Source organism: Elgaria multicarinata, chromosome 10 (assembly GCF_023053635.1).
Source record: "Elgaria multicarinata webbii isolate HBS135686 ecotype San Diego chromosome 10, rElgMul1.1.pri, whole genome shotgun sequence".
In the NCBI taxonomy this organism is placed as follows: domain Eukaryota; kingdom Metazoa; phylum Chordata; class Lepidosauria; order Squamata; family Anguidae; genus Elgaria; species Elgaria multicarinata.
Window position 1 is genome coordinate 26,561,786 of NC_086180.1, and position 25,049 is coordinate 26,586,834.

At 43.9% G+C, this 25,049-nt stretch overlaps 1 protein-coding gene across 1 annotated transcript in view; it reads left to right on the forward strand.

Moving 5' to 3' along the window:
• BANK1 (B cell scaffold protein with ankyrin repeats 1) overlaps positions 1-25,049 on the forward strand; it is a 220,885-nt gene that overhangs the window by 165,893 nt on the left and 29,943 nt on the right. The window contains exons 8-10 of the mRNA XM_063135924.1: positions 12,675-12,783; positions 14,539-14,850; positions 22,554-22,820. Of these exons, the coding sequence (XP_062991994.1) occupies positions 12,675-12,783; positions 14,539-14,850; positions 22,554-22,820 (688 nt within the window). The remainder of the gene's footprint in view (positions 1-12,674; positions 12,784-14,538; positions 14,851-22,553; positions 22,821-25,049) is intronic.

Consider the following 25,049-nt stretch of genomic DNA (forward strand, 5'->3'; position numbering starts at 1 on the left):
GCCCCGAGAATGCGGAAAAAATCAGGAAAACCATGGTCCCAGTTCTCCCAGGACAACTGAGAGGTCATCTCTGGTTGACCCGGGTTCCCCTGTGAATGCACAGGGACAACCTCGAGCTGACCCTGGGATAAATGGCTGGTGTAGATTAGGCCTACAACTGGGGGCAGGAGAAAAGGGCCAGTTTGAATTGTAGTGACAGATTTCCTTAGGCCCTAAAATATAAGCATTTGCTGGAAATAAGAAAACCCATAGGTGGGACTGCCCATTGAAGGAGCAGTTTCCCCATAGGTGGAGGCAGTGCTAGGGAGAGAAAATGCCCCATATATGCCATTCCAACATTACATCCCATATGTAGCAGACTCGGATTGCTGGGGTGGGTTGGGGACAAATGCTTGGGAGGTGGGATAATGTGGTCTTACGTCTCCACTGCCACATAAACTCCTCACACATTTTGAGATAGTGTGAATAGAGCTTTTATCTGTTCCTGGAAAAAAATGTTCCCACTACTCTGAGTTAAGAAAGACAAACGATGTGTTATCTTCCATAGCTGAAAACTGCCAAACTCATTTCAATCAATATCAGGCAGTCAACTCTAAAAAGGTCAAGGAAGCACTCATCATTATTCTACTGTGTTATAAAAATAATTGTTCATTTTGTCTTTTCATGCAGTATTGGAAAAACATTTCTCTTCTTTGCTCATAACCCTTCCCACTACTGCTATCATTCTTGAGATGGAGATGGGAGAAAACTTGGAATGATTTTACTGTTTACATCGTCCATGAAGTAGAACAGAACAGGGAAAGAGCTGTGTAGATGCTCTTTTCCCGTCTCTGGAAACCAACCACAGTGCTTTATTTGGATATCACTTTCACAGAGCAATTAGATTTAAATATATACAACAAACTCCTTCACTATATTGAAGAATGTTATTGTGTCTAAAAGAGAAACTGGGCCCTAGTATTTGTCCACCCTCTGTCATCATCAGCCAATGACGGGAAACAAAGAGGTGGAAATGAAGAATACTATGACATCACAATACGAATTAATTTCCACTAGATGATGCCTAGGGCAAAAGTGAAACTAGACAGGAAGCTTCTTCAGACAAGCATTTTATCGCACATTGGCGACTGGCTACTCACAGATCTTCATGGGACATTTTGATGCCCATCTCCCTGCGCAGTCATTTTTTCATTGTAAAATAATCCTCAAAAAACATGACTCTGAGCTATAGTGACATTTGTCGCTATTTCCTGCTGTGTGCAGGAGACGTTTCACTATAAAACACCCACTAGAAGGCACTGTCCCATTATACTGAATGGGCCACATAGTCACTGCTTTTTCCCCTTTCTCCCTGTGTGATTCTTCTTGTCCTCATTGCAGAAAAGAAGCAGGAAGTATGAATGATGGTAAGGAAACACGATTTTCCCCAATCTGAAAGAGTTCACAGTGACATCTGTGCATTTACTATAATGGCTAGTTTGGCCCCAGCACTAAAAGGGTTGTTTATAACATGCAACCCAATCATGCAATTCTGCCTGTACAGAAACAGGTCTCCATGCACTGATTCTAGGGATGGGGCGGCGGGGGGGGGGGGGGATTATTCCATTTGTGTTTTTCATAAGTATGCAAACTGAAACTCAGTTACCCTTTAAAATCCACACTTCAACAAATTTTGGAATGGAGTTCTTCAATCTTTTTTTCTTTTCTTTTTTACAAAAATGTGTATGTAATCTGCAAAATACCTACACAATGCATTCTATTAGAAAGAAATTGCTTGCACACACAAAACCCAACAGTATACATTACCAAAAAAATGCATAGAAAATGCATGTATTAGAAGAAATGTGCACAAAAATGCTTATGAATTTGAGGATTTTTTAAAAAAAATATCTCTAAGTTTGGGATAAACTGAAATTAAGACTGGAGAAGTTCTCAAACTTCAAGAAGAACTGAACTTGATCTGCGGTGTTACATTTGGTAGTGCCAAACATCTGCTGAGCTGAAAGTTCCCTGTAAAGAAATGTTGGCTCAAAATTGGTGGGATTTGGGAACCAAAGATATCCTCATACTAGGGATGGATGAATCCCGTGGGATTTGGTACTTCAGGCAGCTTTGAGACTGTAGTGGGTTCTTCCAGGTCCTCAGTGGAACTGAGGTTCTCTGTGAGGTCCTACACATCTTCCTCAGAAGAGGTCTGCCAGGGTCTGGGTCAGGTCAGGAGCCTGACTTTATGTTCCAAACATCATTGGTTATTGTGCTTTGTAATAGATACTCGCTCCATAACAAAGCCATCTTCCCCTGCCATCTTGCATATTTTCATTTGTCTCATTTTTTAGTCTAAATTAAAGGACAATTTAGTTATGTGTTCTAATATACTTCCATCGACTTCTCAAACATTCCAAATTCTGGTAAAGTTCACAGTCAAGGAAATTCCTCAGGCACTGGCTGCTTGATCATCTCCATTCAATTTCATAGCTTTAGCAAAATGAGGTTTTACCTAGGGCTGTGCAGGGACCTTCCCCCCCCCCGATCCACCTCAGAGGCCGATCCAGAGCCCCCGAAGCAGCCCCAATCCACCTCAGGGCTGCCTTGAGGGTTCCCGACCCACCTCAGCGCTGAAGCCGAGACAAAATTCAGGCCCTCCGAGGCAACTCAGGACTTTTCTGGGTGCTGGCTTTGGCTTCAGGCCACCTTGGACTTCGCCCAAACCGGTTCGGATCCGGTTTGGGAGGATGCGAATCACCCTGATCCACTTCAGATTCGGGGTTCGGACCTGAGGCAGTGCACAACCCTAGTTTTACCTTTACTGCAAACTTTGATCTGTTTCATAATACTTGAACTCTGATGCCCCCACCCTGCTCCACCCCAAGGAATCCTGAGAATCATAGTTTGCTATGGGCAGAGTGCTGAAACTTCTGTTATAGGCTGCATTCCTATTCTCACTTATCTGGGAATATGTCCAATTGAACACATTGGAGCTTACTTCTGAATAGACATATGCAGGATTGCATCATTAGCCCCTTCACAGAACCATAGGAGGCAGAATTCCAAGGGAGGAGGGAATGACTATTAAACCAGCTTAAGTCTGTAGTCTGCATATGCCAAGAGTGTTCATAAAACCAGTTCTTGTACCCTTGTAGAAATTGCTTAATGTTCCATCTACTGAGTTGCTACTTGTCAACGTGATAAATCCCCAAGGAATCTTCTAACCCACTTAATGGTTACTGTGGACAGCTGCTGTTTCACAATACAGTTCCCCATGCAGTTCGTTTCTGGGAATCAGGACCCATTTACATAGCTGAAAATCTGTACCTGTTTTTAATTAGCAATCAGGGATACCATCTTAGGAGGCTTCTTTGCCTTCAGCTCAATTGCTGGGTTGTCACAGAAGTACACTAAAGGATGCTAAGTGATGGCAAGATTTATATTACTAGCTAATAATGATCTTTATACCAAACAATCATTAAATATCTAGTGAGCAGTATTAAATAGTGTATTATTAAGCACAAGATTTAATTGCATAATAATGATTATGGTGATGCTACATTAGTAAGGAAGGCAAGAAAAGTCCCGTGACGGTGACTGCTTTTACTGTATTTTCTTGATGAAATTCCTTGTTTTCTCTTTTTAGCAATTTCTCCTAAATTTTGGGTACTCCTTTGTAAGAAGTATGGACAGGCATGCATATTATACAGCAAGCATGATTGCTGGGTGAACACCAGTTTTTCCTGCTGCAATTTGGGTGACATTCAGAGCTTTAAACACCTATATGCCTGCATCTGGGAACCCTGATTAAGCCAGGATTCCCAGATCCATGTACACAGGTGTCTAAAGCTCATGCCATGGGTCTTTTCAGTTGTGTTTGCTGTGGACTGTGTGTGTGTGTTTCATATTCTCATTTGAACTCATTTCTTTTTATGTTTCGTTTTGTGCCTGGCATGAGTAAGAATGAATGCAGAACTAGACCCCTCTTAAAAAAAAATGTGGAAAGGGGAATTAAGAGACAATAAGTAGAAGTGTCCAGTAGTATGTATTGCATCAGATATGACATATCCCAATAACAGCAAGGAGCAATCTTAGGGAGAAATGGCTAGCTTAATATGGTGAATCTTTAGTTTATGGGTTGGGTGAGATTGCACAGCCAGCTGCTGCTTTGCTTTAAAAGAATGGGAGACACAGATTGCAAAATTTGGATGAGAATGTGATGGCAGGGTGGTCACACTCCTGCTATGGCATTTTTGAAAAACCCTGATGTGGTTTCCAATTACACGTTTACAGTCATGTCTAGTTTGGCCCTTAGCTTGGGAATAAGACCTACAATCTAGTCCACAATCAGGGGTGCAGCTGGGCAGGGGTAGGCCCACTGGACGAGAACCTCTAGCAGTTGCTCCTCCTCTTCATCACCGCTACCTTAGGGTGACCATATGAAAAGGAGGACAGGGCTCCTGTATCTTTAACAGTTGTATTGAAAAGGAAATTTCAGCAGGTGTCATTTGTATACATTGGGAACCTGGAGAAATTCCCTCTTCATCACAGCAGTTAAAGCTGCAGGAGCCCTGCCCTCTTTTAAACCTGGTCACTCTAGTATAGCTCCTGTACCTTTAAATGTTGTGATGAAGAGGGAATTTCACCAGGTTCTCCATATATACAAATAACACCTGCTGAAATTCCCTTTTCTATGCAACTGTTAAACATACAGGAGCCCTGTCCTCCTTTTCATATGGTCACCCTACACTACCTGCTCTTTCCCTTACTTCTCACTCAGGCCCAGGCAACAGTGGTGGTGAGAAAGAGGAGAAGCCAATGGCCTTGCTGACTTGATCCTCTGCCTGTCAAGTGGTAGCAATGACGAGACAGAAGAGGAGCAATACCATCTGGTGTCAATGGCAGAGAAAAGGGAGACTCCCATAGGGAGGAGAGCGATATAGGATGTCTTGACCAAGGACCCTCCAAAACCTTGGACTGGCACTGTGGCTGAGGCTGGGCCATGGGGCCTATGTACCCCGATTTGCGGTGGCAATCATCATGGGCCCATCAGATCAGCTGCTGGTTATCGCAGCATTTTTTATTTCTTCTTATTAAAAACAAAGAAACAAAATAGTGAAGGGGCAGCAGGCCAGGCATGGGGACAGATGCTAATTTGATAATTTTTACTTTACAAAGATATCCTTTTTACAACCAAATGGTGCTTATGTATTTCACATCAGGGCAGCAACAGCAAACTCCATTTTTTATTCCTCCAGTCATGACGATGCCATGATTTAAGCAAGTTAAAAATGTGAAACTGCACGTGTTCAGGCTATTTAATCCCCCCCCACACACACACACACTTTTTAAATATATTCCTATTGCTTTTTTCAAATTTAACAGTACATTAAAAATGTAACAACATGAGATCTCAATAAGAGCATCCATACATCTTTATCTTGACCCTTGTTATATACTGTACTGCTTGTCTGTGTGTTGCACTGTGTTGCTTGTCTGATCTCTTATCTTTCTTTCCATAAAAGACAGTGTGACTGTGGTGGTTGATTTACCTCTTTGCGCTGAATCATAAAGTTTATAAAATCCCTCCAAGTCATGTTGAAGTTATCCCCTTCTTGCACATTTCCGTATGCCCTTCGTGTGTTGGGTAACTTTTCCATTAGAGCAATCGATCATAATCTGAGTCTCCATTGTTGAATAGCTGAACTGTGAGTGCTTTTCCAACTGTCTTGGCTTGTTCTTTGTTGTTCTTTGCTCTAATATATCAGGAATGTAAAAGCTGTTGTAAAGCACGGAATGACGGTGTGGGGTGTAGGCAGGGAGAACAGAAATATTAATTATATGCTTCATAACTGATATAAATATGCATGTCTAAAGCTCTACCCACCCACCCCACCACCATTAGACCAGGGTAGGCTGACCATATGAAAAGGAGGACAGAGTTCCTGTATCTTTAACAGTTGCATAGAAAAGGGAATTTCAGCAGGTGTCATTTGTATATATGGGGAACCTAGTGAAATTCCCTCTTCATCACAACAGTTAAAGCTGCAGGAGCTATACTAAAGTGACCAGATTTAAAAGAGGGCAGGGCACCTGCAGCTTTAATTGTTGTGATGAAGAGGGAATTTCACCAGGTTCCCCATATATACAAAAGACACCTGCTGAAATTTCCTTTTCAATACAACTGTTAAAGATACAGGAGCCCTGTCCTCCTTTTCATATGGTCACCCTAGACCAGGGCTGAAAATTACTGAGTTGCACCAATGTCCACAGTTACACCCACCCACCAACTGATTTCAGCTGGAGCTCAGATGTGCAATGATTGGCTGAGCTGCATATACTGGTTAACCAGGAACACTAAATACCTAAGTAGCTCTTGTCCTTCATGCATAACTAGATTCAAAAGGGGCAGCCGTATTAGTCTCTTTCAAGGGGGCAGGGCTCCTGCAGCTTTAACTGTTGTGATGAAGAGGCAATTTCACCAGGTGCTGCATGCATGCAAATAACACCTGCTGAAATCCCCTTTTCTATACAACTATTAAAGACATAGGGGCTCTGTCCTCCTTTTCACATGCTCTTCCTATTGTTACCGAATGACCTGGAAGGTTTGGCCTATGTACATGGCAAAAGGACATTTCTGACACATGACACCATATGCCGCGTTTAAGGGTGTGCAGTTGCATGATCCTCTGACAGTGTGATCACAGCCATTTGGTCCAGTGATAGTATCATCGGGGTAGATGTGTGTAGGGGGGCAGAGCTGGCAACAGTTTTTGTTGCAAGGATGGGTTCCCACGTTGTTGTCCGTACGGGGAGATCCATTTTTGTATCTGAGTAGCTGTTTGGGATTGGCAGATGATCTGAATGCGAGAAAAGGCCTCCCACGTACTGCTTGTGAGAGGTGAGGATCATTTTCCAAAATGGCTTGGAAGTCCCTGATGTTGCGTTGTAGTAGTTTAAGCTGGGAGATGTAGGTGACAAGTGGAGTTCTGTTGTTTTCTCTCTTGAACCTGTCCAGGGGGATGTCTACACAGCGTTCCGAAGGCGCCCCGAAGCCCCCTGAGGGCGCCCCAAAAACGCTCTTGTAGTATGGACCTTAATCATCCCCAGAAGAGGCGGAGGAGGAGGCGTGCTTCGGCAGCACAGACTGCGGGCGGGCTGCTCCAGGCTCCGTTTCCCTTTAGCCAGCAGGCCCTGCGAGAGCTCCCAGCAGCGGGGCTGGGTCATGGGAGGGAAGAGAGCGGACAGGCGAGGAAAGAGGCGGCGGCGGTGGCGGAGGCCCCTGCGTGGTCCCGGGGGCTTGGGAGGCGCCCTCCCCTTTCCTCGCCCGTCTGCTCTCTTCCCTCCCACGACCCAGCCCCACTGCTGGGAGCTCTTGCAGGGCCTGCTGGCTAAAGGGAAACGGAGCCTGGAGCAGCCTGCCCGCAGTCTGCGCTGCCGAAGCATGCCTCCTCCTCCGCCTCTTCTGGGGACGATAAAGGTACATACTACACGAGCATTTTCGGGGCGCCCTCAAGGGGCTTCGGGGCGCCTTCAGAACGGTGTGTAGATGTGGCCCTGATCATTTCCGGAAAACCCCAAGCCCCCATTTTTACACAAATGGGGATGGGCAGCTCTGCAGTACTCACCAGGCGCCCGCTGGGCCGACCAGCGGTTCATGCTGTGCAGTGAGTGGGGGTGGGTGGCGGGGCGGCTCGGTGAAGACCCTGCGAGAGTGGATGAAAGTGAGTTCATTCATCCCTACTTTGAACCCACAGGTCTCTTTTGTTTTTAGCATCACCCACACCCCTGCACACAAGATCCACTCATTGCAGACACAATTTTCTCTCTCTTGCTGGACCACCCCTCAACATTCTCAGAAAAAGTACGTTTCCAGATACTGTCAATTTCCAGCTTTCCTGATCATTGGCCATGCTTGCAGGAGCGTCTGGGAGTTGATATCCAAAACTGCTGGAGATTTATCTCCTGCCAGCCACGGGCTTAGAGATATATAGGAGTCACAGAAACAGGTTTTGCATTCCCCGTAAATGACCTGGTGCCAAATTCAGGAAGAAAAACAAGTCACTGTTCTCCTTCTACTCTCTGGTGTTTTTTGTCCACATGGGGAAGAATTATGCTCATATAAACTATGCTGTGGAACAACTCAAAAGCAGCACAGGTATCAAAGCCTGACAGCCAAGGCCAGCCTGAATAGAAAGATCTTACAACATGTCTAAAAGATGTTTGGGAGTTGGCGAATTTCCAAGGAAGGGAAGCAACTCCAACATATGGGTACTTAAATTTCTGGCCTTGAAAATGTCTTCAGCTTGAAAACCAAATGGCAAGCAGTACATGATGCACTATCTTGTTAAAAGGCAGAAAAAGAAATAGAAAGCAAAAAGCGCTCTGAGAATTTTAACAGTGTAACTGGAAAACTAAAGGCAATGCAATTTGTAGTTGCACTGACAATCGCACTAACCTACATCAAACATCAAAAGGACAAAAAATGCAATGTAAATGTAAAAAATAATTTGCCACCTACCTGTCCAGTGTGGCTCTGCAAACAGAGGAGAAAAGGGCATCATTTATTGTTGGGCACAGTATCCAGAGAGTCCAGGATTTCATTGCCATGTGTTGTTGTTGGAAAATAGGATGTTTCTAGACCTTATGACTGAAAAATAGATGTGATTGTGGCAATGGCTGGTGAAAAGTAAAAAAAACCCAGAGAATGCTCACTAGGATTGTCAGGGCTTTTGTACACAAGGCTGCTAATGCTCTGTATCTACTTTCGGTTTCATCACAGAATAGAGATCCGAACACTGCATGAAGAGCATTTCCTTTCCTGTTTTTGTGCTACATAACCTCTAGGTGGCACTGTGGTAGAGTGGAACAATGCAAATATACGAGTGGAAAAATCATTTTCTTTCACTTTTACAAATAATACCATATTTTCCCTGCTCTAAAAATAACGTGAAAAAGGTGGATTTTAGACACAAGAAGTGAAACTGGAGGGTCACAATGTCCTCTAAAGAACACATAAATAACCATCAGTAGGGCATGGTGAGCACACAATGACTTATGTAGAAAAGTTCTCAGTGGTTAGGGGGCAGGACTTCAGTGCCTGCATAGGTTCTTCCACCCCACCTCATAATTATGTGTTTATTTAAAGAATTGTATGCCACTGGAACAGCTTATATCCAATCAGCAAAACAAGATAGTCCCTGCCCTGAGGATTACAATTGAAGAAGATGCAACACAGAAGGGAAAAGGGATGGAAAGGGAAGAGAGAAAATTAAGTAATCTTTCAGCAGGGCTATTGAACGGCTCTGCTTCTCCTCTCTCTCAGTAAAGACTGCTGGAATAGCTAGTGGTAACTAGCAGAGACAAGAGCAAATTATTCAAAATAGACAGATGCATGCAAGTTAAGTTTTCTTAGCACAGGCTTTGGGAAACTTTGGTACAGACGGGGGTTTTTTTTCGTTTTACTTTAGAATGCTCTCAGTATCTGTGTCCTTTCCACTTCCCCAACCCAAACAGTGGGTGTAGCAGCAGGTAGTGGGAGAAGAGACACAAATCAAGAGGGGTAGGTGTGTTAATCTATTGTGCAAAAGAGACCTCCTTGGCCTTTTGGCTAAGATCACACCATATCTTTAAAGGCCAAACTACCTGCACCATGGGAAATTCATAACAGGTAGTGCAGTCCTTTGCATATTTACGCAGATGTAAAGCCTGTTCAATGGGGCATCTCCAAAATCTTTTATTTCACTTTTACTCAAATATAGCCATGGATTGGCAGCCAATTGGCCTAGGTAGTGAATGCTCAACCCTTCGGCCCGTGCCATTTTCCAAATCTACACACACACACCTGTTCAAACTGCTGCTACCCCAAACCCCAGTTATATCATGCCTTCATTAGATTAAAAGAAAAAATATTAGGAGATCCAATGACGGATCTCCAAACATTAATCTGCAGCCCCAGATTTCTTGTATCGTATGTAGTTTGGTCCTAAAATCAGAAACATGGTGATATAGAATGGCCCAGTGCCAACAATGCATTAAATCCAATGTCGTGCAAGAGACATCTGCTCATGCAATGAAACGTGCCTTTGATTTCCTCCCCACTTCACCCCTACAAAATCTGCTCTGAAGGGTCCTCCAACCTCTAGAGCAGATGAGCCTAATCTACACCAAGCAGGATATGGCACTATGAAAGCGGTATATAAAAGGCAGGAGCCACACTACTGCTTTATAGCGGTATTGAAGTGCACTGACAATGGTTGGGGCCCACTGACACCTACCATATATTTTTATTTATTTATTTATTTATTTATTTATTTTTATTTATTACATTTTTATACCGCCCAATAGCTGAAGCTCTCTGGGCGGTTCACAAAAATTAAAACCATAATAAAACAACCAACAGGTTAAAAACACAAATACAAAATACAGTATAAAAGCACAACTAGGATAAAACCACACAGCAAAATTGATATAAGATTAAAATACAGAGTTAGAACAGTAAAATTTAAATTTAAGTTAAAATTAAGTTTAAAATACTGAGAGAATAAAAATGTCTTCAGCTGGCGATGAAAAGAGTACAGTGTAGGCACCAGATGGACCTCTCTGGGGAGCTCATTCTACAGCCTGGGTGCTACAGCGGAGAAAGCCCTCCTCCTAGTAGCCACCTGCCTCACTTCCTTTGGCAGGGGCTCACGGAGAAGGGCCCCTGTAGATTATCTTAAGGTCCGGGCAGGTACATATGGGAGAAGGCGTTCCTTCAAATAACCTGGCCCCAAACCGTTTAGGGCTTTGAATGTCAATACCAGCACTTTGAATCGGGCCCAGATGTGGACTGGCAGCCAATGAAGTTGTAAAAGGACTGGCGTAATATGATCTTGCCGGCCAGTCCCTGTTAATAAACGGGCTGCCCTGTTTTGTACCAGCTGAAGTTTCTGGACCGTTTTCAAAGGCAGCCCCACGTATAACGCATTGCAGTAATCCAAACGAGAGGTTATCAGAGCATGGATAACTGTAGCTAGGCTATCTCTGTCCAGATAAGGGCGTAGTTGGTGTATCAACCTAAGCTGATAAAAGGTGCTCTTTGCCACTGAGTTCACCTGTGCCTCAAGTGACAGTTCTGGATCCAGGAGCACCCCCAAACTATGGACCCGATCCTTTAGGGAAAGTGCAACCCCGTCCAGGACATGGCAAACATCATCCTGCTTTCATACCGCTTTCATAGTGCAATATCCTGCTTGGTGTAGAGTAGGCCTTGGAAAATCTGTTCTGCCAGTATTTTCTGTTCTGGAGAATGTCCAGCAGTGGATACCACCCATTGTTTCTGGCCAGGGAGAGACGTCGATCCAGGACGAAGGCAATTCAATTCAAGCATGTTGGCCAGGAGCCAAACAACAGCACAACTAAATTCCATATTCCCGTGGGAACATAGAGCTTGTGTTTCTTAGGGAGCAATCCTATGCATGTTTAGACAACAATAAGTCTTACAACTCCCAGCATTCCCCAGGTGGCAAAGCTGGCTGGGGGAATGCTGGGAGTTGTAGGACTTATTGCTGTCCAAATGAGCTTAGGATTGAGCTCTTAAACTATTATATATCACCCCGTTCCTTAAAGCTGTTACTACCAATTTATTTATTTATTTATTTATTACATTTTTATACCGCCCAGTAGCCGAAGCTCTCTGGGCGGTTCACAATAACGAAACCTTAGGAGAGGCATTTCAACCTTGTAGAATGAAGGAAAAAAACCACATGCAACCCCCCCCCCATGAAACCACCAAACAATCAGTAGCCAAGGAAAGGGGGTGGGGCCGAGGGAGGAAGGTGTGGGACCCTGGGGAACTACAGAGGGATGGGTTGGGATCCTAGGGGGGGCGGTTTTGGACCCAAGGGTCAATTCTCCTGATTTAAAGCTTTTCAATATATGGAGGCCATGTCTACACCGGCCTTTTTCCCCGGGGTTGTCCCTGGGTCCTCCCTGTGCAACCCAAAGATGCACAGGTGATCCCAGGAGCAAGCAGGGATGACCCCTCCATTTTCCCAGGATAACTGCTTTTGCATTTATCCTGGTTTTACCCGCGGTCCCGGGAAGATCCTGGTATGGGCACCCAGCTTCTTCCTCCTTCCCCGCGAGAAACGGGGGTAAGCAGAGGGAAGGAGCTGAGCCGGGGGGAGTCCCAGGACATCGAGGGGGGGACTGAGGTCGGGGCTTTTTTGCTGCTGTTGTTGTTGTTTTAACTTACCTTTCACTGGAGCGCAATTGCGCTCCCAGCTCCTGTCTTTTTTTAAAAAAAAAAATGGCAGGCATGACAGGTGCGACATCCCTCTTCCCTTCCAGGATGTCGCGCTTCTGTTTGGATGCCCAGGGAGGATCGTGGAAGCAGCTAAGGCCACGATCCTCCCCCCTCCCCTCTCTACACCCTTAGGTATAGAAAGGGCCAGAGTCAACTGAAAAGGGGGTCTTCTGCTCTGACATTTTTCTTCCAGCTCCTTTATATTTTCAATGCTTTTCTAGAATCAGAATGTGTAAGTGGATATTTCTAGAGAAAAGGGCAATCGGAACTCTCAGATGGCAACCATTTATGTAGAAATAGGTGCCTGACTGTCTACAAATCTCTGATATCAGGCTGCACTGAAATTTGTGTCAATACTCCTATAGCATTGAACACCTGAGCACAATCTTTTCTCCCCCAGATAAATGAAGGCAATAATGAAAGTGATGGTCTGGAGGACAAAGAAGTGGAGGCTGAAGATAACACTTACGTGATTATGATGAGCTCAGAATCTCACAGTAGTGGACTTTGTAAGTTTTGAGATTTCCCATTCCGCTCCATTGAATCTTCTCTCAGTAACAATATGAATATCCCATGATATGCATATCCCAGAACGTCCAGCAACTGCTTTAGATGTGGGCAGTTCAACTATCAGTGACCTAGCCCAGCTTTCCCCAACCTGGTAACCTCCAGATGTATTAGACTAGAGTTACCATCATCCCCAGCCAACATGGCTGTGGTGGTTGTGGATGATGGGAGTTGTATTTCGCATACATCTGGAAGGCATCAGGTTGGGGAAGGCTGGACTGTGATATTGCCAACAAAATGCATAAGGTGTGTCATTTAGCAGAAAATAGAGACAATGAACAAGTATATGGATGCAATTTGCCTATAGGACCTCCCTTCTCCCAGACCAGGCCAGACCAGTTGGTGTGTACATAGCAAGGTACCAGGATCTTATACAACCCATTCAGTGTGGATGTCAGAGAAATCTGAAACAAATTCAAATGAGTCCACATATCCATGAATTCAACCTCTGAATTCCACAGCAAGCTGGCTTTTTCTGAGTCATGCAGATTCTGTGGACTTGCAGACCATTTTTTCACTTTGATGGGGGGATTTGCACTCATTTGTATTTGCACAACTGCACATTAGTGCTAATTAGGGATGTTGCAAGCACCTGATATGGGGGTGGAGTCCAACAGACTCTATTCCCACCCCCAGGCCCCCATTCATGAACCATGTGGCACTCAGTGGGCACATCTACGAGTGCCATGTGGTTCACAAACACCTAGCTGCTGCCCACTCTTTCCCTAAGCCACCATTTTGCATAACAATGGTGGATCAGATCTTTTCCGGAATATTAATGTTGTGTAGGTCACCCTTTACGACCACCATCTACACAGTATTACCGTTCTTATGCAAAATGGCAGCTCAGGGAAAGAGCAGGTGGGCCTGCGATGCTTGTTGGTCACTCATTAACCCGTCGAGGAGCTCACGCTGTGCAGCAAGCAGGTGCAGTCAGTGGCTCGGTGAGCAACCAATGGCCCCAGATGAAGGTGAGTCCGTCCATCCCTAGTGCTAATGTACTTTTGTGGTAGTGCTCAACAGTTATTGTGAATTAGCGCTAATGCGAATTAGCGCAAGTAGATTGAAATTCTGATTTTTAAAAATTGATCCCATCAATGAGTGGATGATGGAATGAAAGACCCCCGACAATCTGTGAAACACAGACAGAATGGATTTAGCAAAATCTGTACATCCCTAGCATACAGTACAGTATAGTCTTTGCAGGGGTTCACATTTCTTCTCCCAGTGGCAATATTTATCCTACATAAAGGGATGTCAAATGATAAGCTAGCAAGCCACGGTCTATTAAAAACAAGCCCACCAAGTTGCATAAGTTATGGCTTGTTTCCTCACTCATAGGTGCTGTGCTTCATTCAAAATGGAGCCCTCTGAGCTAGGAGGAATCGCTGTGCGGTGGGGAGAAGGTGCAGTGCTGCGTGGCCACGGTCATTTGGAGAAAGCCTAACATTATCACATGCCTGAATATGTTGTAAAGTGAAGTTACAGAACCTAATGAAAGCCTCCACCATCCATTTAATAAATATTTTAGATGTTCTTTTGCTGGAGTTATAGATGTGACAGCTTTCCACTGTATTAGTTCATGAAAGTTTTATTAGCTGTGCTGCTGTTACTTCTGTTGAAATCTGCGAAATATGAAATGCTTCCAGATGGCATATTTTAAATGAAATAATAATATATCCTCCCAACATTAACAGGCAGGCTAAGCACAAGAGAACAGCCTGGAGCCAGTTTGAAAATCCAGAAGAATGGAGGAACGGACAGTGAGGGAGAGCAGAAAGGAGATGAAGTGGAAAGAGTGGTAGAGAAAGAAGCAAAAGAAGAAGGAAATAAATTTGAGGAAAATCAACGTCACTTGGATGATCACGATGAGCAGTTATATTATAACATCACCAAGAAGGCCTCCGAAGCATACAGCAGAGATGAAAGCTATGACGATAGGCCACCTTTACCACCTCGAGTGCAACCAACCTCCACAAGACAGAATGAAATTTTGTACTTGTCCCCAGGTACATTTTTCCAAAATGTTCATGGTAACACCACATTTATCCATGTTCTATGGGATACTTTTTAAAAAAATTAAGAGAATTAAGAGGATCAGGGGATGACCTTGTTTTAGCATGAGAAACACATAATCAATTTACATAAGGGAGTTATTTCTGGAACCCATGGGAATTGTATTGATATATCACTCACAGTGTCGTTGAGGGGGTGGAGTCAATAATGCATTTGGCTGAACATTAAACTTCCTTCCATGACTTGCTTGTTCCAAAGACATGAGATGCAAACTATATTCATTGAAATCAGGCCCATGCATGTTCATTATTCATTGCCCATAGCACAAAGTCATAATTTGAATGTACTGTCAGTGAGTTTAGAATCATAGAATAGCAGAGTTGGAAGGGGCCTACAAGGCCATCGAGTCCAACCCCCTGCTCAATGCAGGAATCCACCTTAAAGCATCCCTGACAGATGCTTGTCCAGCTGCCTCTTGAATGCCTCTAGTGTGGGAGAGCCCACAACCTCCCTAGGTAACTGATTCCATTGTTGTACTGCTCTAACAGTCAGGAAGTTTTTCCTGATGTCCAGCTGGAATCTGGCTTCCTTTAACTTGAGCCCGTTATTCCGTGTCCTGCACTCTGGGAGGATTGAGAAGAGATCCTGGCCCTCCTCTATGTGACAACCTTTTAAGTATTTGAAGAGTGCTATCATGTCTCCCCTCAATCTTCTCTTCTCCAGGCTAAACATGCCCAGTTCTTTCAGTCTCTCTTCATAGGGCTTTGTTTCCAGACCCCTGATCATCCTGGTCACCCTCCTCTGAACACGCTCCAGCTTGTCTGCGTCCTTCTTGAATCATGGAGCCCAAAACTGGACGCAATACTCTAGATGAGGCCTAACCAGGGCCGAACAGAGAGGAATCAGTACCTCACGTGATTTGGAAGCTATACTTCTATTAATGCAGCCCAAAATAGCATTTGCCTTTCTTGCAGCCATATCGCACTGTTGGCTCATATTCAGCTTGCAATCTACAACAATTCCAAGATCCTTCTCGTTTGTAGAATTGCTGAGCCAAGTATCCCCCATCTTATAACTGTGCATTTGGTTTCTATTTCCTAAATGTAGAACTTGGCATTTATCCCTATTAAATTTCATCCTGTTGTTTTCAGCCCAGCACTCCAGCCTATCAAGATCACTTTGAAGTTTGTTTCTGTCTTCCAGGGTATTAGCTATCCCACCCAATTTTGTGTCATCTGCAAATTTGATCAGCGTTCCCTGCACCTCCTCATCCAAATCATTAATAAAAATGTTGAAAAGCACTGGGCCCAGGACTGAGCCCTGCGGTACCCCACTCGTTGCCTTTACAATGCAATCTTATACATGCAGCTTTATCCATCACAGCTAGCATTTCATCCAAACTCAGATATTTTCCAACGGGAGCAGCTCATACTCATAGAAAGGAATTATGTGTTGTTTATGACTAAATAGATGATGAGGAATCCACTGATATGGGCATGCCAGCCCAGGGACTCTGCAAAGGCAGCTGGCCAGATCTTTTCATTGAGGCAGGATCACCCATCCTTTGCACCATTAATGGATTCGCCCAGGTTGACAAGGGTGTGGTGTTCCATGACAGTGACCTAACTGAGCTGCATCAGCTATGCCCAGAGCTGGTACAAAAGTTTCCTGGATTCTCAGTTTCAATTTGGGGCCCCTCCAACATCATCAATTCCCTGCCAGGCATTGCCACCACTAATTGGCACCTGTAGAGCCCTCCAGCTGCACTGCAGAGGGTCTTACTCACTCCCCTTTCCCTCTGCACATGCTTACCCATCGAAGACGGGGCTTCTGGGTGGAAGCTAAGCAATTGGTTGATGCTGAGCAGCTGCCATCTTATAGTTGCCCAAAGGCGATGCTTGACACCAATATCAGGCATTGCATTTTGGGAGATACAAGATGGTGGTCACCCCATGTTTAGCATAACCAAGCAACTACTCAGCTCCACAGCGCTGGTGCTGGTCTCAATGGAGGCAGAAGTGCCAATTTCAATCCTAGAGGGTCCTGCTGCAGCACAATGGTCTCCCAAGAATGGCCTGAATATGCCAGGTGATCACATTGAGTCTGGATTTTTTTAAACCACTTTGGGTGGTTTTAAAGGGGGATTGGACAAATTCATGGAGGAGAAGGCTATCCATGGCTACTAGTCCTGATGGCTATATGCTTCCTCCAGTATCAGAGGCAGTATGCCTATGTACACCAGTTACTGGGGAACTCGGTGTGAGGGTGCTGTTGCACTTATGTCCTGCTTGTGGATTTCCTGTGGACCACTGGTTGGCCACCATGTCACCAGAATGCTGGACTAGGTGGACCCTTGGTCTGATCCAGCATAACTTTCCTTTTGTCCTTATGTAATATAAGGATATTTCTAGGATATAAGGATATTCCTTTAACATAAGGTGGAAAAATCCAGGAGAACTTATTGATTTGCTCACAGTCAGGGAGAGGGGAGCATTTCTTCCCATTGTTTCAGTGCCCATCAAATGGACTTTAACCCAAAAAGCTCCTTATTCCTTACAAACACTATATATTGATTGCAATTATTTAGGTTGCTATTATTTTGTTTTTGTTTTTCCTAAGCAGAGGATGCCTGTTCTTTTCAATAACAGATGTTGCTTGGTGTACAAACTGGGGATATATGTACAGACAAAGGTACTTCCTGACACCCCAAAAACCCTTAGAGGATCCCAGTGTAGTCACTATGTTAGTCTCTTGCAGCAAAAACAACCAAGAGTTCTGTAGCACCTTAAAGACTCTCCCGGAGAATATGCTGTCCCTGCATAGTCGTGCAGCAATGGCAAGACAAGGATGCCAGGTGTGTGTGAACACAAGACATGCTTTTGCTCCCACTCCTCACCATGAATAGCAAAGCAATGCTGAATATCCTCATCAAACTACAATTCCCAAGTTTCTCTGGGGAGTGGGGGGGGAGACATGGCAGTTAAACTAGTATGAAACCTCATAACTTTGTCGTGCAGCTCAATCTATTGCCACAAAATTAGTGCTCTTTCGTCCGCTGAAAAATAGAAAGGGCTGTGATGCACTTGATGAACATACCGCTCTCCTGCAAGGTGGAGCGCTGAGGAGTCCGAACTCCAAACCACCTTTTGGGTGATAGTGTCTTGGAAATGCTAGTCCCACCAGAGCTGCCTGCACCAATGGAGAATGGATCAAAGGATTTATTGGAAAGCGTCTGGAACGGCTTGCTGAATTGGCGCATGGCTCTGTCACGCATGAATAATTCTACTGCATCATGAATTTGTCCATAAGCAGACGCGCGCAACGCTGCTAGGCTGTGCCAGTTAATATCCTGGGGATGAAGCAGAATCACTCTGAGGCACTTTCTGTATGAATCTTTCAGTTTCATTGTGCTGGGATTCCATGAAGTATTAGGTTGGTTTCATCTTTGGGAGGGGATGATAGTTTCTTTTCAAAGAGAAACGGTAATGAGTCATCCTTCCACGTCCTTTAGAGAGCCGTTTACTGCAGGTACTGCTGAAGAATAGCTAAAAAGCAATCTGGAATCAACCCCACCCCCTTTCCAGGAAGAGATTCATTTACCAGGGGTGTGAGTGCCCCCTATGGAAGTTCAGGGACCAAAAAGCTAACGTACTTGGCATGACAACAGCAACAAAACAACAGCTTGCTCCTCATATGAAACACTGTATTGCAATTGTTTTCAACCCAATGCAATGGATTTTTAAAAAGAGGCTTTTGTTAATTTTGATAAAGGAAATGTCCCTGAGAAAATAATGTGTTTCTTTAAACACTTTTAAAGGCTCCAGCAGAATTAGTACTTATACATTTTTATTCGCTTTTTCTCTCGCAAGGAACCCAAGGTGGGTCTTCCTCCTCTCTGTTTTATCCTGACAACAGGATGAGGCACATTAAGCTATTATTATTATTATTATTTATTTATTTATTTATTTATTTATATAGCACCATCAATGTACATGGTGCTGTACAGATTACACAGTAAATAGCAAGACTCTGCCGCATAGGCTTACAATCTAATAAAGTTGTAGTAAACAATAAGGAGGGAAAGGGAATGCAAACAGGCACAGGGAAGTGTAAACAGGCACCGGGTAGGGTGAAGCTAACAGTATAGAGTCAGAACAAACTCAATATTTAAAAGCTATAGGGAAAAGAAAAGTTTTTAGCTGAGTTTTAAAAGCTGTGATTGAGTTTGTAGTTCTCAAGTGTTCTGGAAGAGCGTTCCAGGCGTAAGGGGCAGCAGAAGAAAAAGGACGAAGCCGAGTAAGGGAAGTAGAGGCCTTTGGGCAGGCGAGAAGCATGGCATCAGAGGAGCGGAGAGCACGAGCGGGGCAATAGTGTGAGATGAGAGAGGAGAGATAGGAAGGAGCTAGATCATGAAAAGCTTTGAAGGTCAACAGGAGAAGTTTATATTGGATTCTGGAGTGAATTGGAAGCCAATGAAGAGATTTCAGAAGTGGAGTGACATGGTCAGAGCGGCGGGCCAAGAAGATGATCTTAGCGGCAGAGTGGTGGACAGAGACCAGCGGACTGATGTGAGACGAAGGAAGGCCAGAGAGAAGAAGGTTGCAGTAGTCCAACCGAGAGATAACCAGTGCGTGAACAAGAGTCTTGGCAGAAGAGACAGACAAAAATGGTTGAATCCTGGCAATATTATACAGGAAGAAACGACAAGCTGAGAGTCAGGGACTGGCCCAAAGTCATCCAGTGAGTTTCATGGCAGACTGGGGACTAGAATCTCTAGAGCCCTCATGATCTCTAGAGCCCCCATCCAACACACTAACCACTACACCACACAGGCTCCCAATGGCATGAGTGCCCCCTATGGGTGCTCAGAGTCCAGAAAGCTAACGTAGTTGGGATAACAACAACAGGTTTTTTCGAACACAGATCCTAAGGAAACAGTGGGGATTCATGTAGGAGTGATTCTGCCAGATGGACCCAGAGACAAGAGTGTAAAGAAGGTGATAGATAGCCTGGTATCACTTTACCCAAGAGACAGGTAATTTGCTATTGCTCCTCTCAAGAGTGGGGGCTTAATTGCATTTAGACAAATACTTTTGACAATATCTGCATTAACAATATCTGCATAGGTAAACCAATCGAAATGAGGAGGAGGAAATAATAATAATAATAATAATAATAATAATAATAATAATAATAATAAATCTTATACAAAAATATGGTAATGTAAGACTTATTACTCGATATCCAGCAGTCCGATTTTGCTCATTTTTTAAAAAAACTGAAGCTGGAGCAGTATAGACATACAGAAAATTTTGAAAGGTCAAAGTTCAAAGCTCAGGCTTTAACAGCAATTAATTTCCTCTGCGCCGAACAGACAGGGCAGCCCCTCTGCAAGTGCGAAGACAGATAGCCCTGTTCAGCCAATCAGTGTCACGCAAAGCAGGGCCCGGGTGCAGCCACATAATTAGGCTGTCACCGCCAGTGAGGAGGGGGAAAGGGATGCAGGCCGCCAAACCAGGAACATGAGGGAGGGGATGGGCCACACCACATGCAAATTTCAGAGGAGGGATTCACTATGCATGAGCTACGTTTGCATTATTCATGAGCCCCTCTATGGTAAGGGGAAAGAGGGGGGCAAAAAAGCAGAAAAAGAGCAGGATTACTAGTGGCCCTGATGACATGGGCTTAATAATAATAATAATAATAATAATAATAATAATAATAATAATAATAATAATAATAATAAATAGTTGTTGTTGTTGTTGTTGTCGTCATCACCCATCATCCTCAGAAAATTGTTGGGGTCCACAAACATCCTCACAGTAGCCCTATACCGTAGGTAGGTATTGTTATCTTCAGATTGCAAGCCGCAAATTGGGGGTTAATTCTTCAAAACAGAAAGTATAGAGGAAAAGAAATCACCAGTACACATCTAACAGTCTACATATGAGTTTTGTGATACTAATTACATGGAAATACATAGATCTTGGAGCTCAGATCCCTTCTCCCCCAAATGCTATCTAGGAGACATCGGATTGCTCCCTAACATGGTCAGGGAAAATCCTAGGCAAACGAATGTGTTTTAAGCTGTTGACAGAAACATTCCACACTACACTTTCTGAGTAGAAACTCTCTCACATTAAGTAGCCCTTCAGCATTTAAAATCCAGTCCTACTTCGGATGAGACAAATCTTTTAACTTCAGTGACTGTGCCACACTTCTGCAGGTGGTGTTACTTAAGTAGATATTTATAAATATGATTCCAGTTTTCAGAAATTTTATTTATTTATTATTTCAGGGGAAGTTATACTGCCTTTCATTCTTTTCTTTAAAAAAATCAGTTCACAAAATAAAATCATAATAAAATACAATTTTTTTAAAAAATAAAACAACAAAATATCTCACTAAAATAATCAAGAGTAGCCGGCGATGCTAGTGGTCAGGAAAATGCCCAGGTAAACCAGATATTTCTCCAGTTGTTGGTGGAAACACTCCACATGGTAGCCCTGTTCAGGCATTCTAAAACTGAATAGGGCAAATGTGTGAGGAGACGAAACACTCCAGCCGTATTCCTCTCCCTCATTATGTTATGTTCCATCTACTCATGGAGGGCAACTGTTAGAAGAGGAGAAACTCATGTTTCCATAGAACCTAACTATGCAAGCCAAAATGCAGATTTTCCTCTACACCATGACCTAGTAACCATCAGTAGGCCATGGTAACCAAAGCTTCCCTTCTCAGAATCTAAAAACTGTGGATTTATAAATCTGAATATAATATAAATATTTCCAGGTCAGTTTCCAGTGTTATAACAATGATTTTTTATAGAATCAAATAACATGCAAAAATAAAGCAGTAGATAATAGCAGCATTAAAACTGTGATGTCAGAGATTTAAAAGTCTGGGGAAATGATATCATAGTAGGTACCAGGTGATGCTCCCTAGGGAGAGCATTTCAGAGGATGGACACTAGGCCCTCTTAGCAGTCATCACCCACCTCACCCCTGATGGTGGGGCACCCAGAAGGCCACTGGAATGAGCTCAGTGTGAGGGCAGGCTGATGGGAAATGCACAATTCAATTAAACAATTCAGTTGGACCTCAACTAGTTTGCTTAGGTTTGACTGCCCAGACTTCATTCCGGTTCCCACTGCAGCACCAGACTCAGCCTGCAGTTTATGGATTTGCTGGTCATTTGCCGCCATTTTTTCATGGGTTCACAATTTGCACAAATTTCCAAGCAATTTGCACAAATTTCCAAGCAATTTGTGCACATTACTACCACATTCGTGCCAATTGCTCAGAAATTTGCACACATTGAGGAACTTGAGGGGGAAAATGCACCAAAAAATGTTTTCAGACCTCAGGGAAAAGCCAGCAGGCCATCTTGCAAACACAAATCAAGTCATACATGTCACAGAACTCTGTTGAATCAAAAAAACAACTGGATTTCCTGGTGGCAGTCATCTTTACTTAGAACCCATTTTGTCTTTAATAGAAACTGAAGGTTATAACGGCCTTACGGGAATAAAAAAAGATTTGGCTCACCAAGTTTAAAATGGTGTGTGTGTGTTTATTGATATACAGTTTTCAGAGTTTTGTTTGTTTACAAACATTTATATTAGCAGGCTTATGCCAATTTTTTCATTCACCTTGGAGTCTATATCATGAAAGTATCATTTGTTTGTGTTTTACAGATTGGGAAACACTGGAAGACCAAAAGGAAACCAAAGAGATAAATGAAAACCAGAAAGAAGAAGAAGAAGAAGAAAAAGAGGATGAAATGGAAGACCCATACACTTCTGCTCTGTTGCATGACGGCGTGTATGATATGATTTTTGCTAATGCAATTAACAAGCGAAGAAAAGGCGGTCGATCCTTTATTATGAACCGGCCCCCAGCCCCTGCCCCTCGTCCTTTGTTGGCCCCTATGAAAGAGGAGAATACACCTTTCATAGCACAAGGTAAGGCATGTTGGCATTCAGTCTTCAGAAGGTTCCCTTAATCGGAAGGGGAAACTCTTTCTCAGACAAATGCAATAGATACCAATACTGAAAGAATATGGCTTTGATTGTGGATAAAGAGTTATTAGTGAATTAATTAAGAAAACATAACATACATAAATGATTAAATTAAACCTGGTGATTTACATAGAACTTCCTCCAAAGTATTGGTTCAGAATAAGCTAATGAAGTATAGAAGTAAATAAATAAATTGATGTAGTCAAAATCAGTCTACTGGTCATGTTCCAGAGGAGGTGAGGGAATGGAAATGAGTTTGCATAGCTACTTACTGAGAAGAGATGACTGAGGAACCCAACCTGGAGCAGTAGTGAGATAGAACTCCATAAGAACATAAGAGACATGCTGGATCAGACCAAGGGTCCATCAAGTCCAGCAATCTGTTCACATGGAAAAACCCCAAGCAAGACATGAGCGCAACAGCAGTGTCTCACATCAGGTTCCCTTATCCCCACTGCAGATGGTGAGTACCCAGGGTTCCTAATTTACCAATGCCCATCACATGACATGCTAGCCCCATGTGGGTCACTCCCAAATGCAACCCATGGTGGGTGAGCATTATCTGCGAATTCAGCCAGAGTATTTTGGAAACCGCTTCTGACTAGCTACAGGTGCCATTAAGTTCCCACCAGGAGTCCACCCACAAATCAGAGTAATCAGTGGTAGAAAGAATCCAGGCGTTTATGGGCTCCAGTGGCAATCCTACCTTTGAGCATTCTAGAACAGAGATATCATCAAAATAGAGGGAAAGCAAGAGAGTTGAATCATGCTTCTTGTTTTTCTTTTTTTTTTTTATGTATAAAGAAGGTCCCATAAGCACGTCTAAGGGTAATTACATCTGTTTAAGGCCGTTTTAACTGTCAGGATATCCTGCAAACATCATCCAGACAATGCGAAGGATTATACATTGGAAATTGCCAGCTGACTTAAACTAAGGGCTATGCACAGCCTCACCCTCGCCCCCAAGTCAACTCAGAGGCCGATTCAGAGCTTCCATATCAGCCTCAATTCGACTTGGAGCACCTCAGGCCTGGGCCAACTCACTTTGGATTCAGTTCCTGCCCATGGGGCTTACCATGGGCATGCAGGCAAGGAGCAGCAGTTGAGAGGTGGGTGAGCAGGACTTACTTGAGGCTTGTGGGCCTGCCCATGAGCCGCCCATGAGCCGCCCAGAAGCCTTGGAAGAAAAGCTTGCTTGTAGTGGAAACATCGGGCATTTAAGCAGATCCTCATGTAGCAAGGAGACAACTGTGAAACTGAGGGAAGGAAGGGAATGATTATCCCTTGGTTATCATTTATGAAAAATTGCCTTGCAAAGAACCATGACCATGGTTGACTGAATGCCTCGGTTCAGGAATCACAATAGATTCACACATCTTCTCATTTTGCAAAGGGAGGTTCTTCGAATGCCATTTCCATTTTGCGTGCTATCTGGAATCCATTGCAAAATGTGCTGTCCCCTTAGTAAAATAGTTGATTGACACTCCTCCTCCTCCCCCCCGCCCCCCGGCACCTGCCAATCCTTGTGCAATTGATGCCAGATAACTATTTTGCAATATAAAGCTATTTTGTCAAGGTGAATCCGCACAGCAGTGCCAGATGATTCCGCACCCAGATGGCGTTCACTGTCAGAGTGCTCCCTTCCCATTCCTTGAGTTTTTAATATTCTTCACCAGTTTATTCCAATATGCCTCCAATTACACCATGTCAGAAATAACTGTTAAATAAATGCATGAGAGCATTTTGTTTCTTCGCACATCGTGAAAGGCTTGCGCTCATTACTGGCACACGATCATCAGCCCGGGAGACTGAAGTTAGCACAGTTTAACCACACACAGGTGCAGTTGTGCTTACAGTGATCCGTCATGTCGCTCAGCTTTGACCTTAGAGAATTGCCTCAGGCCTGAGGGGGATGACTTCAGCCTCTGTGCTTGGTGACTCATCTGCATCCCTGTCTACAGTTGCCAGTGAGGAAACCTGCCAGTTGTGGTGGGGGCATTTGTCCTTCTGTCTGATTTACCCCCACTTTCCATCAGGCAATATTACTTGTAACTCAGTGCCATTGCTTCCAATGGAATGTGCTTATTTACTAGGGGTGTGCACGGACCCCCCGCTCCGCTTCACTTGCAGATCCGCCATTTTCCGGATCGGGCCGCTCCGCCCCGCCCCCGC